The sequence below is a fragment of the Nestor notabilis genome, unplaced genomic scaffold, assembly GCF_000696875.1.
Source record: "Nestor notabilis isolate BGI_N333 unplaced genomic scaffold, ASM69687v1 scaffold17271, whole genome shotgun sequence".
NCBI lineage: Eukaryota > Metazoa > Chordata > Aves > Psittaciformes > Psittacidae > Nestor > Nestor notabilis.
The window spans coordinates 5106-20105 of NW_009915393.1; the positions used below are offsets into that span (position 1 = coordinate 5106).

Genomic DNA, 15000 nt, shown 5'->3' on the forward strand with positions numbered 1-15000 from the left:
GTCTGTCTGTGCTTCCATGTGTGAGACTTGGCTGTCAGCGTGTTTTATGGAAGTTGTGTCTCCATAGCTTCCACCTTAACCAGGCGGGTGCAGCTCAGCCCCAGCAGCCGCTGCCACCCCAGCCCCCCCAGCCGCTGGGATGAGGAGCGGCTGTGGCATGGAGCTGTTTTCAGGGCTGCACAGGGACATATGTGGTGTGCTCCTCACCTGAGGCAGCTTAGCAGTTGAGATGAAAACTGGGTGCAGTTTCCTGAAAATAACTATTCATATTTCAACATGAAGTGGTAACTGGAGCCTTCAAAGCTTAGTACAGTGCAAAGCCATTGCTTCCAGTAAGAAGTAGTTGTTTCATATCTGGTGGAAAAAATTGCAGTAGAAAGATCTCAGATGATTCATTTCCTATGCAACATAGGTGTAATTCTGTTGGTTTGAGGCCTGATAATTCGCTTATGCTTTGGTTTATTTCTTGCACAACCATTGTAATGTCCTTCCTCTTCTAGCGCAAAGAAAATACAAAGTACTGCACCGGTGTAGGAGAACAAACCAAGCGCAAACCTCATGGGGCATAGGCTGATCCCATGGTGTGTGAGTAGACCGATGAGCAGAAAATGGAATAACATCATGTGGATTGTCTGCTTACCTCGGTGTCCAAGTTATGTTAGCAGTGATGGCTGTGGGATACTCGGACCTTCTAGCAGGTCAGCTCCCCATGAGTAATCAGGGTGAAAATGAAAAGGAATTAGTACTTTAAGATTATAATCTCCTTCAGTAAAAATGATCTGCTGTAGGTCTAGGAAGAAACCACCATCTTTCATTGCTGTATTATGCTACTTGCTGGATTTGGTTCAGGTCACTGTGTTTCTTTTAAAAGCAGTTGAACATGTTCTTCTGTTCAGACAGGACCAAGGTGAGACAAGTGCGAATTGCCATGTTGGTGTGAGGTGCAGGGCATCAGTGCAGTGCCACTAACACAGGAGCAAGCTATCCACTCTTTCTCTAACTGTTGAGCATACCTGAAAGATAATGTATTCCTTTCAGTGGGTGTTAGAGAAGTTTATTTTCTTTTACATGCAAGTAGTTTAGTTCCCTGCTATTTCTTTATCTCCCTGTTCTTTTCTTAAATCCCCTTTCAGTGGTTTTATACTGTCAGAATTAACTACTGAAACATTGTGTGATGTTCTGCAGTAACGACTGGGAGGCACTCGTGACACTTGCATTGCTGCTTTCTGCATATTCAACCTGGGAAGGGAAAGCTGTCACCAGGTTTCTCTGGTTTGGGTCCTACTTTCGAATAAGAATCTCCCGTTGCAACTTGGCCATCCACATTTTAACTTTTAAAGCTAAATATAAGTCTTGTGGTTTGATATTTAAGTGCTTACAGTTCATGGCTTCCTTGACACTCCTGGTGCTTCTGAGAGAATTGTGAAAATGGAAAACCAATGGGAATAGTATGGTTTAATTAGGCCTTGAAAGAAACTTCACCAGATTAACACTATCAGCCTTTGGCTGTCAGGGTCAAAAAACTAATGAGGAGGGGCTGCAGATGATAAGAATGTAGCTTAATTTGATAATTGTGAGGTGCCTTGTATTGAATTATAAACCTGATTAAGATGTACAAAGGGGATTTTCTTTTCGTATCCATCTACATTAAAACTAAACTACTTTAGCTGAATGAATAATGTCAATATAGGAACTAGACAAGAATTGCCCTCTGTCAAAACTATAATAAACTGATACCTGATAAGCTGAAAAATAAGATGATGGTTTAGGAAACACAAATTGGTATAGTGGAAAGGATCTTTGTCCTCTTTTTAATACAGTTGCCATTTTCTGAGAAGAAAATTTGGGGCTTTTGTGTTGGAGTAGGTTGATTTCTGTAAGCTGTGTTGTCATTTGCTTTAAAATGCTTCTTTAAATACCAGCTGCTTGTCACTCAAGTAATAATCCTGACTAATAGTTACTGATATTTCAGACTCCTGTTCTTCCCTGTGTTGGTTTTACAGTGTGCTCAATTCTCAAGGCACTATTTTTGTGTATTTTTTATATATATGCTTTTACCTCAGTCTAATGAATGGGTTATGTGTAAAACTTAATCTTTAGATCATGTTTTTATTGAAGTGTGCCATTCCTCTGTGTAGGGTAGTATGGGAATGCACACTTTGAACAGAGAAGCAATATTTTTGGGACAAGTTGAGAGGACTTTTAGAACTCCCCTTTTAAGGACACACTTAGTTTGTTTTCTTTTACATGCAAGTAGTTTAGTTCTCAGCTATTTCTTTATCTCCCTGTTCTTTTCTTAAATCCCTTTTCAATGGCTTTATACTGTTGGAATTAATTCCTGAAACCGAGGGTACTATGGCACAAACTGTTGGTATCTGTTTGTAGACTGGAGTAAATATTTCTTCATATTTCTTTAGACCTCATAGCAGCCTTCCGGTATCTGAAGGGGGCCTACAAGGATGCTGGGGAGGGACTCTTCATTAGGGACTCTAGTGGTAGGACAAGGAGTAATGGCTTTAAACTTAAACAGGGGAACTTTAGGTTAGATCTAAGGAAGAAGTTCTTCACAGTGAGGGTGGTGAGGCACTGGAATAGGTTGCCCAAGGAAGTTGTGAATGCTCCAACCCTGGCAGTGTTCAAGGCCAGGTTGGACAGAGCCTTGGGCGACATAGTTTAGTGTGTGGTGTCCCTGCTCATGGCAGAGGGGCTGGAACTAGATGATCTTAAGGTCCTTTCCAACCCAAACCATTCTATGATTCATGGAAAACTGAAACCCCTCTCCCTTCCAGGAATTTGAACTGCAAGTTAATCTCCTCACTGTTTGACAGAAATAGGTATGAAATGAGGAGTTATCACTAGGAGTCCAAAGGCAGGGACTCTGGTGGTCCTCTTGCATTTTTTGCTGACTTCAGGTGTTTCATTGCTTACAAGCTCACCTGCAGAGCTCAGCCCCTTTCTTGCTGAGAGCTCCTTACCTCTCTTCTCTGCACCTCTCCCCTTTTGTCAGCCTCTCCTGGTGATAGCCCTAGTGTTTGCCGTGCCCTCAGCTGGGTGCAGCCCTCTGGGAGGTACTTGGAGCTCTCCACATACCAGAATTGATCATTTGGGCATGTGCAAAACACAAAGCCTGCATCACCTCATTCAGTGGAGAAATTTCCTTAGCATATGAATATTTCTTGTGCATTTGCCCCAAGATGTCTTTCCTTGCTGCTTCTCTTGTATTCCTTCCTTATCAAGCCACAGCTTAATTTACCCTTTCACCAAAGATGTTTGCTTTCTTCTCTGTACCTCCTCACCTCTGGAACAGCTTTCATGCCTCAGAACCTCAGCTTTTAAACTGTAGTTTTAAGTGACTGCTTAATTTTGAAAACATGGAAGAAAGCCTGTGGAAAGTGTGTGGGGATTGGTAATGTGCCTGTGCTGTGGCTTCCTCACTGCAGCCAAAATTTATGTGTTCCCCGGATAGTTTTGCATCCCCTCCCCAGTAATATCAGCATTGTGGTGACATACAGAAAAGCTGCTATTTTATCTGCCCCTAGCAATTGTAGTATCTTCTAGAGACTATGCCAGGCTTAGTCATCTGCCCTAGCTTAACTTGCCCAACATAGACCTTGCCCTGAAACACAGCTGAGTGCTAAGGCACATTTCTCTGGCTTGCTGCTTAGTTCACTGTCAGCTACCACTTAATAAACACAGTTTACTCCTTGCTATGCTTGCTTATTTCCAATCTTCCTATTTTTCCTGCCCAGTCAACCTTAAAATGCAGTTTCTTTCCAGCTCCTCATCCTGGTTTCTTTTTGGAGTAAGTTATTTTATCTTCTGTTGCCATCTCGTCAGGCTTTGTCCCAGGTTACTTTTGCTCTCATTCCAAGTTCAACTTTTGTCCCTTTGTATTTAAATCAGACTGCTGCTCTAATATACCCTGAATGCCTGCTAGGGGAGCAAGGGACTTAGATGTGTCTCAGACCTCCCAGGAAATGGCATGTGCGTAGCCTGGGCAGGCCCAAGAGCTGTGGCGATTGCAGTTTGAAATGGAATTTGGCTCTTAATGTTTATAATGAAAATGTACTGACTGAGCTTTTCCAAGGGTTTTTTTAATTTTGGATTTTCAGGGAATAGAATATGCCCAGCTTGGATCATCCTTCTGTCAAATTTTACATGCCTGCTAAAGCATAATGGGTGCAGGAATATTTCACACAAAGGGTTTTCAGGAGGTTGCACAGATGATGTAATTTTTCTTAGGTCTGTCTCTTGCAAACAGTGCAACTGCCTCACGTCCACTAATAAAGCTAAGAGACATCTAGCAGGAAAAATTTCAATGCGCATAGTTTGGCAAAGTTCTGCACCATGGTTTTATCATTGGAAAGAATTAGAGGATGTCTTACTACTTCTTTCCTCAAACCTAGAAATATAAGCCTTGTAGAAAATGAGGCTTTGCTGTGACATGGTGCAGTCTTCAAAAACTGATGCTGGCTGTTACTTTAATGCTTAGCACTGCACTATCTGTTAAGCTGTTCCAAGGTAACACTCTGACCTTTGTTTTTCCTATTTAATTGGTGCCAGTTTCTTTCCTCAATAACTACAGTTGATTGCTGTGTGACAGGAAGGTGAAGCCACTTGGAACACCAAGCAGATGTCCCTAGGAGCAGGGGGGATGTCCCCCCCATTCACCCACTCAGTAGTTCTTTGTGCATACAAGTCATCCACAAGGGATAGCCCTGCAGAAAACTCACTTCTGTTCTGGAGTAGGACTAGGTTTCTGCTGGTTGTGACCTCCTGATCCAGCTCCCTGCCTGGTCTGATGAGGACCCATCAGTCAGGTGCTGCCTACACCAGGGGAGCAGGGAGAGCAAAGGAATGGAGGGGAGGATATAGAAGAGGTGGTAGCAGCAACCTGGTAGGCCCAAGCAGCAGTGAAGTGAAAACAGCCCATTTAAGGGGAATAGGCTGTAATTTCCTATTTGCATCTTTTCCACCCGTTTTTTTGACTCATGAAAAACACATCTGACTTCCAAAAGCATACCTGCCTCCAGCCTCTTCTTAAAAGTTAATAAACCCTGAGACCAAGTATTGTAATGTGAATTGCTTCAGGTCCTGCCTTCTTGAAAATACTTAGCTTATCCTAGGAGGTTTTTAAACTATTTTCCTATGGAGACAAGTGTTCTTCTGAAGGCATTTTTGTGGGTTTGCCTCTGCTGTTAATTGTGGTAGCTGTGTGTGGGTTTTTTTGGTGGGTTTTGTTTTTGGTGTGGGGTGGGTTTTTTTGGGGTTTTTTTTTTTTTTTGTTTGTCTGTTTTTGTTTTTTGAAAAGGGATTGAAGCTAAAGGGGCAGAACAACATAGGAGTCAAGGTGCCACCTGGCTTTAGTGGTCTGTACTGAACAGTGGATCTGTAGCTGTATCTATGTCAGGAATTGCTCATGGTATTGGAAGAGAAAATTGATTTGAAACAGTTCATGCCAGATATTTTATCTCCAGCAGTGGGTTAGGTAGGTGTCTGGTTCAGCTCAATGGGATGCTTTCCTGTTACTTCTGCGTTTTCTTTCTGGATGTATGAATTTGTGGCTTTACCTGTCCAATTCTGCATGTGTTTTGTGTTCCTTTCACAATTCCCTTGAGGAATCTGACTTCAGTTTACTGCACTCAAGTTTCTGTCACTGAGAATTTCTTAGCCCCTATGCTTCCTATCTTCACCTATCATTGAGAAGCTTTGTGCTAGTGTCCTTTGGCTTGCTATGTCTTAGCAGGTCCCTCGTACTGAGGAGATTCTGCGTGCTGTGATTGGTCATACAATACAACTAAACTTGTAAATAATATGCATCTGTACAAATACTACAAATAATGAATATAGAGTAGCAGAAGTAAGTTATGCAAACTAAGTTATTTTCTTTTTAAGGGTCACTTATTCTGATGATTGCCAAACACAGATCTTGCAATTTCTGAAGGGAAGTCTGATGTCAGAGAACACTATGAATAATTTCGGAGATTTGGGAGAGACATGCTCCTGGGAGTCACCCAGGATTTCTAGTGCAAAGAAAAAGGCACTAGAAAACTTTTTGCCAGGGAAGAAGAAATTGAGAGAATATCCCATTTCAGCCCTGCATCTTATCAGTTATGAAGTTTGTAAAACAGGAAGGGGAAGAGAACACTTGCTGAGTGACGTGTAACATCTGGCCAGAAATTAAACATTCCCCAGGGTTTGCTAAAATTGTCTCTTGGTGACTTCACTAAGCTCTTTTAAATTCTTCTAAAATACTTCTCTCGATATCTCTCTCGGGCTTTACGTATGCTTTGTGCCCTACAAAATAACTACCTTCAGCTCTATCTCTGTCATTTGGTATTTTTCCAGATGTCTATCGATAGTCCTGCACTGCCTGTAGGTACAGTATGCTGGTGAGACCAACAGAGCATGTTGTTTGTAACATCTTCCAGCACACACAGGTTTGTGCTGCTATGCACAGCTGAAGGATGCTGTTTATGTTCTTTTACTACCAAACCTGATTATTTGAAGCTCACGGGAGAAAGTTGTGTTTAACCACAAAAGTAGGGGCAAAATACCGTTGTTTGTGTCTCATAAACAAGTTGAGACAAGAAGTTTTGATGTGTAGTCCAAACCTAAATTTCTCACCTGATGGAGAGAGCTGCTGCAAATCTCTGGATTTAAGTCTTTAGCATTTCCCCTCCTTCTCACACCTGGTTTTGAGATTCTCTTTTATCTTTAATTATATCCCTTTGGCCTCGTCTTCCCACGCCCTGAATTGTTCCCTTTTCACCCCTCCTTCCTTTTCTGGGATAGTTCTCAGGTTGGAAAAACACTTAAAGTGTGAAATGTATTTCTCCCTGTGGAATAGCTGTAATCTTAATTTAATCCAATTACATTGGCTAAACATATTAGCTGGATGCTTTTGTTAACAGTTGACCCTTTTAAAATCTGTGTCCTTGGATTACAGAGCCGATGTCTCAGGGAGAGGAGCAGCCATGTTTCATGCCGTTAGAAGCTGCCACCCATGGGCTGCTGGGAGTGCAGTACCTGTGTTGGTCAGAAGGATGCAGTTAGTTTAGTTCTTCTCTGTCACTGATGAATTAGCACCTTGCCCCTTCACACATAGTACAGAGAAGAGTGGCTTGAGCACTCTGCACATGCTATTACACTGGGGGCTTTATGTTTTCGTGTGCTTTAACTTGTCTTTGAATAAGCTTGAAGTTTGCAAACAGAGTCCAGGACAAAGATGTTAGTTAGCTACCATAAATGAATGCATATAAATTAATTTTAGAGCCTTCCGTTGGTCACAGACCCAAAGTAAAACACATAAGCTAAATCTGTAAATAGAGAAATACCTGTTTATAACTCTACAGCAGAATTGAATATGGTGGAACAGAATATGATCCAACCTTTTGGGGCAAGTATAAAAAGCAAGCAAATAAAGTAGTCTGAATTATTCTACCTAATTAAATAAACAACAGTCTTCAGAAAGAGTTATTTGACTAAATTTCATTAGATGTAAAACTTCTTTTTTTTTTCTTTATTCTTTTTTTTCTTTTTTTTTTCCTGTGCCATCCCAGGTAGTGTTCTTTCTATTGGCAGGATAACAAGTATCCCCAGTTTTCATTTCAGTAACCTGAGCAGCATGGCAGGGTATAGAATTGTTTCCAAAGACAGCAGATTGTATTTCTGTCTAGGAACAAAATTCATATTGGTGGTGTGTTTTGTTGCAGTTTGTCTTTGTGTTGCATAGTTTAACAGTTCCATTTATTTTTATTATTTAAGATGTACACAGGTTTCCTTTGAGCTGAATGCAACATTTAGCTGATTTTCAGGCATCATCCTTCTAATACTACTTTTGTTTCGCCTTGCTATTATATAGGCAGCTTTACTGCAAACGTGCTAGCTTATGTGAAATAAATATAGTGGTTGTGCTTCGAATAAGGACAAAAGTTGTTGAGAAGCAGAGGAGAACAGTTATCCAATGTTGCTCTTGATGTCATGTCTCATTTCATTGATGGAAGGTGTGGAAGCAGTGGAAGCTACTGGTCCTCTCAAAGTCATTCTTTCAAAGGGTGAAGTTAAAACATAACTTGCACTAACACTACGTGTGCACAAACTTGTATGGATATAAGGAGTTTGTCAAAAGAAATGTACCTTTGTTGGGTACACCCATGCATGTGCTTGAGAGATTCACTTTGTTTTTCTTAACTGAAATGCTGTGAAGTGAGGGTAGAAATCTTTCACGTGTTTAAAAAGGTCCAAACTAGGCCGACGCAGGCCATACAACTGTCACTGGGCTTTTCAAATTAATAAAAAATGCTGAATTTCCAAATAAACAACCCATAAACCTAGCCTTTGAGAGTCATGTTTTCAGTCTACCTTACGATTCCAGTAAATATTCAGATTCCATTGTAATGAATATGGGGTATGAACCTTGCTGAGAAAAGTTCACTGCTCTCTACCTTTCTTATAGCCTCAATATTGCATTTGATAAAGTGAAATGCATTTCTTAACAATCCATCAGTTAAAAAATAATACTGGTGTTTGGTTTTTTTAACAGGCAAAACGAAGGCTGGAGCTAGGAGAAAGTGGCCACCAGTATCTCGCTGAAGGACTAAAGACTCCAAAGGGGAAAGGAAGAGCTGCAACGAGAAGTCCAGATAGTCCAAAAAGTAAGTAAACTGTATGTTACCGAGTGTTTTATTTTACTAGCTTGAGACCAGAGTGAACCAGCTCAACAAGCTGTGTTAGCTAGCTAAGAGTGCGTTTATTACTGTCCTCACCTGTATGTGCATGCACCATACTCAGCTCCACAGCCAGGCAGTGGACAATGTGTTAGCAGTGTGCACTGAGAGCGGAGCTGCTGAGAAGCTTCAGAGGCTCATGGCTGTTGGGTCTGTCCCTCTGCCTGCCAGGCAGCCTTCAGCCTGTCAGTCCAGGATCTCCTCTTCAGCCAAGGACATGAAATTGGGGGTGTTTAGGAGAGGTAGATACTGAGGAATGAAAGTAATATGGTAGGTTCAAATACATAATTATTAGGCAAGGCTAATCAGGCCAGCCTCCTCCTTCTGTGCTGAAGTTCCAGCAGCTGATTGGCAGGGCTTCTTCCCTCAGGCAGGGATTTGTAAAGAGACTTAGCTATGTATGCTAAATGCTTTTTGTGGGCTTTGAGCTGCCTTCTCTCCCTGCAGTATGGTTAGATTATTACTGCCACTGCTTAGTTGCTGCAGGTATTAATTTTTGCACATTTGTATTGCCTCAAGCAGTAGTTTCCTTGCAACAAGAGTTGGGGTGTGCAGCCTTGCCATCTTGTTTAGGGGATTTCAGCAAACAGAGGGAGGCGAACAGGGAGGACTGGGGCAGCAGTGGCAGTGATGGCAGAGCAAGAGATGTGAGGAAGGGGTACATACTTGTCCCTCCTCACCAGATGATGTGCTTGCTTCTACTGAGGCAGATAGGAAAAGTGAAATTAGCTGAAGATACAAACATAAAGCAGACAAGTTAAACAGCCACAGTTGTTTCAATTAAACTAAACTTCATTAAACTAAGTCAAGACCATTTTAAATTGAAGCGTATCCTCACAGAAGTTCTGTACCATTTGGAGCACAGGATGCTGCTGCAGTGTTGGTAAGTCTGTACAGAGAACTTCTTGGTTCATGATCCATGTGCCTTTTTAGGTGCGGGTCAAGTAGCCTGTTGCCCTTATCACTCTGATCCTCTTATTCTTTTCCAAACCTCCAAGGAAAAACGAGCAAACAAACAGAAACTACCCTGCTCTAAATTCACAAGGTCACCTAAGTGGTAATAATATCCCCCCATTTCCCAGTGTGGACCAGCTCTGAATCTACCAAAGACTGAGATACAGCTAGCTGGTTCTCTTTGCAGACATGCTTGGTTTTCATGGAGAAGCCATCATATTCTTCAAAATATTTCAGGGTAGTCTGAAGGTTTGCTTTCATGTAGGATTTCAGTTTTGATTGATTTCTTCAATTAAATGTGGGGCTTGAACCTTGAAAACATGAAAATGACCATCAGATCAGCCTAGGATCCAATCTGGGTAATACTTGAAGCGAATGGAAGGTTTGATATGCATCAACCCAACCGACTTCTAATAATGGCTGGTTCATTTCCCATAACACAAAGGCCTTGAGCATTTAGAATTAGAAATTATTCTAAGTATTTAAACTCTTAAAAGCACATCTATTAAGTATATAGATGCTGCATTTGTGCATGCAAACAGCGAGTTGACTAGTAAGATCCAAGCAGTTTGTTGGCTTCTAATATAGAAATGGATACTTTTGCCCAGTTTGAGCATTGTTTGGTTATGAGGAAATGATAATTACAAATTACATCAGTCTCCTATAAATCACTTGAATTTTCTGTAAGCTGTGGAGTCTGGCACTGATGGAATCTGTCATTGTGTTCACCCACTGAAGTACACCTAAGTCCTGCTTAATTGCATGTGAAACACTTATCTTACAAGAGGGGAAAATCAAACCCTGATGAAAGCTGGCTATCAGCCTGATGGAGAGTCATAGGGGAATTTTTGGTATTGCTGCCAGAATAAATAGGTACTAAAAATACTATTAAGAATACACATAGTGAAAGCCTAAGTAAAGTATTGCTACATGTATGTCAGACTAATGGAAATATTTGCATTTAAAAAAATGTATGTATTTGCTCATGTACCTGTGACTTTTGGAAAAGTACATCTTGAAATACAAATAAAAACCCAGTGGTAAGTTGTGACTGAAAGCAGAGGTTTGAGAGATTTCTTCAGTAAAAATGAAAGGAATATCTGTAATACGTATCCTCTCACTTCTGGATGCTGCTTTCAGAACCAAAATGAGGAAAACTGATTTCATTTTTTTTTTTTTTTTTTTTTCCCCTTTTTCTTTCTAAGCTCCAAAGTCTCCTTCAGAGAAGACTCGGTATGATACATCACTTGGCCTTCTTACAAAGAAGTTCATTCAGTTGCTGAGCCAATCTCCTGATGGGGTCTTAGATTTGAACAGAGCAGCAGAGGTCCTCAAGGTGCAAAAAAGGAGGATTTATGATATCACCAATGTACTGGAAGGCATCCATCTCATTAAGAAAAAATCCAAAAACAACATTCAGTGGATGTGAGTATTCATTATCCTTTTCTGTTCCTGCTGGCTGATTTCACTGTCACAGTGCAGTGGTGTCTTTCTTCTCCCACTTTCCATTCTAAAACTGTGCTCCAAGCAATCATCCAAAATGCCTTCCATCAGGATAAAGCTTTGTTTTTCTGTTAAGACAGGTTTTCAGTGTATGAATAGTGTTTGTCAGGGAAATTAGAAACTAGTGTTTTGTCCAAATACTGGATTAGCTCATTTGGTTCTGTAAGTGGAGTAAGTTTTTAGGTATGCATCTCTACTTAGTGCTTTCCTCGGTCTTCTTCAGAGTATGGTTAGAGTAGAGGGGAGCTAGAAGCAAGATTTTGGAAGTGCTTAGAAATATTCAACTCTTCCATCTTAGTGGCAGTTCCAAAATGTGTTGTCATGGCAAAAAGATGCTTTTTCTGGAAAGCATAGTTTATGTTGATTTGCTATGGGCAGGTTTAGGGAGAAAGGGCTAAGAACTTGACCTGGAGCGTAAAACCCTGCCTCTTCCCTTTCCCATAGCATAGGGTCAAGTTTTACAAATGCTGAAAGACTGTCTTCCTTCTTCGTACCCATAGGGGCTGCAGTCTGTCAGAGGATGGTGGCATGCTGGCACAGCGTCAAGGCCTCACAAAGGAGGTGACAGAACTGACTCAGGAAGAGAAGAAACTGGATGAGCTAATCCAAAGCTGCACCCTGGACCTAAAGCTGCTAACGGAGGACTCGGAGAATCAGAGATATCCTTTTTCCCAAAACCTCAAAGCTGGCCAGTCTCCTTGCTGTGTCTTGTAATACTGGGAGAATTCCTCTACATAACGTGACACAAAGCATTAGAAATTTCATATTGACTAATGGGTTTTAATATAGTTCTATAGAAAAGTTACTTTAGCCACTTGCATCTGTACTGCTTCTGGAATGTCCCAAAAACAAAGGAAAAAAGAAAAACTAGTATATGAAGGAGCCCATTAACATCCACGTTTACGTAGAGCAGAACCAAGAATCTAGCTGATTGTGCTTTTTCAACTACTGTGATCCTAGAGCAAACCCTGTTTTTAGGTGTGTAGCAATTGTAAAGGCATGCAGGCAAAGTCTTTGCTGAGGTAACAGTTGTCTGTGTACTCATTACTTCTTAATTTTTTAATTCAAACTGATGTGTCTATAAATTACAGGCATAGAAAGGCAAATAAAGTAGGGAGCCAGTTTAGTCTGAAACTTGGAACAAATCTTCAGATTCCTCTGGTTAGGGAATCTATAATAGAATATCATAGACATTTTGAGAGCTCATGAAACCTTTATTTTAGACTGAATTATTTAATGTAAGACCAATGCTCAATTGCATAAGGTTCATACGATTTATGGTAATTTGGCTGTTAATACCCTTTGTAATTAACCATTTCTCATTTTCACTAGATTTCCCACCTATTGGCAACAGAAGAAAGCATTTTATTAAATGCTGATGTGAAAACTTTTATTACTTTATATAATGAGTAGTTCTTGAAGAGCACCTAAATAAGGTGGACTTACTTTCTGTCCTGAAGGATAGAAAATGCTATGGGAGTGTCAGTAAAAAGTATGTGAACTATGTAAATATTGTCTTTTGATTAGCTTTCATACACCTTTTGAGATGTAAGCAGAGATCACCAAATGGCACAGGGAGTGGCTCAGCACTGCCTTCAGCTAAGAGCTTGTTCCATGAAGAGATTTAAGCAAGACAAAACTGAGCATTACAATCTCTGTTTTTATAGTGCTGGTTCCTGTGATAGAGATCCCTGCCCTGCTATTGGCAGATCCCATGGGGATGGGCGAGGAGGGATCAGCATGTTGGCCTCATGCTTTTGGATTTAGGAGAGTATTGCCTAAATCCTTCTGTGACTTTTAAGTTTACTGATGATACTAGTGAGTACTGAGGAAGGAATGCAGAAGTGTGAAACCTGGGAATGCGTCTGAATGTGTCCTAGTACTGTCTTTTGCTCACCTCACTGAACACTGACATGAGATGACATGCTGAATACTCATGGAGCTGAGAAGCCTCTTCCTTTGCTTAATTACTGAAGATGAAGTTTCTGCTTTTGAAGGTTTTTTCTGTCTTACAATTAGGTAGCGTGCTCCCTTGTTTCCCTTACCAATGGAATCAGAAAGTAACCAGTTGCTACCTTGAATGGTTTGGGATGTGCCCAGCATTAACATGAGGAGCCTTTAGCTACTGCAGTGAAGACTGTTGTTTTATTTGAAAACCATGCAATCCTTTGTTGGTATAATGACAGCCACTGTTGCTGTAATTTGTATTCTGCCTTTGCAAACCTTACTAAATATCACCAAGGGAATGGTAAAAGCCTTGATGAAAGCTGTTTGCGTGAAAGCTGACCTGTCTTTTGCCTCTTGACCTGTTTGGTCCAAGTTAGATGTGAGATGTATTGGTGTTTTTTGCTTGGGCAGTCTGTCTTGCTGTACTGCATGGTAACAGTACACATTTACCAAAATAGTTCACACTTACATCCCCAAGAATTATAATAATAAATTAGGCTTTTTATTTCTCTGGATAAAACATTATGCTAGATATCTCATAGGTGACAAAACTGAAGAGCTGGAAGTGCTTGCATGCGACTGTGGTCGTTTCACAGTTCTTTTCATGACCAAAAGCACTGTGACACCTCGGTTACATGGATCAGTATGTGAGGTACCACCATGCAGTAACCCATCAAAACACTACAAATTTATGTTGAACAGCAAAATACTCATTTTCATTCCACACTTATGCAGAAATCAACCTCATGCACTGTCAAGTTGTTTAATTGTTTAAATAGGTTTTTGAAATAATTTTATATATTGTATGCTAATATACATACATATGAATGTTGTATAAATATTTATACATTTATGTTTTTATGTGTTGTATAAACGTTTACAAAAGCCCTTAACGTGAAAACTGAAATAATGGTTTTGTTGGTGACCTCAAAAATATATTGTGTATGTGCATCTATATCATGCAACTGAAAATTCCTTTATATTTTTTTCTTCCTGCGATTTCCAGTTCTCTGCATTTGAATAGCAACTGTGTAAAGAATTTTGCTTTGTGCAATCTGTGAGTAATTTCAGATTGTTGAGGTTCACTTATGTAGCCTTATGTGTGTAAAGGAAAAGAGAGAAGCAGTCAGCAGTCCCTTGGTAGTGGCCCCAGTTGTTAGATTAAAGGGAAATTCTCATACAGTTTCACTACAATCACAACCAGCAGAGAGAATAGAGAACTCTGGGCTAAGAGCACTGTAAAGAAAATGCAAAAATAATTTAGAAACTTCTGCCTCTTCTAATAGTCTGAATATGTTGTAACCCAAGTTGAAAAATTCCTTAACAGTGATTACATTAGCTTACGTAACATACCAAGATATTAGAAAAATTAGTGGCCTTAAAGACCAAACTGTTATAGTTGTGAAAGCTCCTCCAGAAACAAGACTTGAAGTGCCTGACCCAGTGGAGGTAAGGAGAACCTGGTGTTTCCTGCCAGCTTATGTATCATTTTTCTGTAGATGGAGCAAGTGTATTGTGAATCTTACTGTGGTGACTGGTGCCCAAGTTGGATTGTATTGGCCTACAAGTCAATATTAATCTGTTTTACCAACTTTAGAGATGTTGGTTTTTTGTTGTTCTTGTTCTGGTTTTTTTTGTTTGTTTGAATAAAAAGGAAGGGGGAACTCTTAAACAACTTACACAGAGCAATCATCATTTGTTCCTCTTCTCTCAATTCCAGCTTTCCTTCGGAGTAATCCACACTATTTACAGATACTCTCTTCTGCCATATTTCATGTGAAGAAGTTTTTCCTTAACAGTTGAGATTTCCTGTTTGCAACCATGTAAAATCTTAAGATATTCAGCTCTTCCCCCCCCCCCCCCCCCC

General features: G+C 40.4%; 1 protein-coding gene across 1 annotated transcript in view; it reads left to right on the top strand.

Annotated features, from left to right (window-relative positions):
• Positions 1–8545: 8545 nt before the first annotated feature.
• The window catches only part of E2F3 (E2F transcription factor 3), a gene marked incomplete at its 5' end in the record, with an annotated part of 10255 nt that continues 3800 nt past the window's right edge, over positions 8546–15000 (top strand). The window contains 4 exons of the mRNA XM_010024124.1: positions 8546–8657; positions 10889–11108; positions 11687–11845; positions 14468–14582. Of these exons, the coding sequence (XP_010022426.1) occupies positions 8546–8657; positions 10889–11108; positions 11687–11845; positions 14468–14582 (606 nt within the window). The remainder of the gene's footprint in view (positions 8658–10888; positions 11109–11686; positions 11846–14467; positions 14583–15000) is intronic.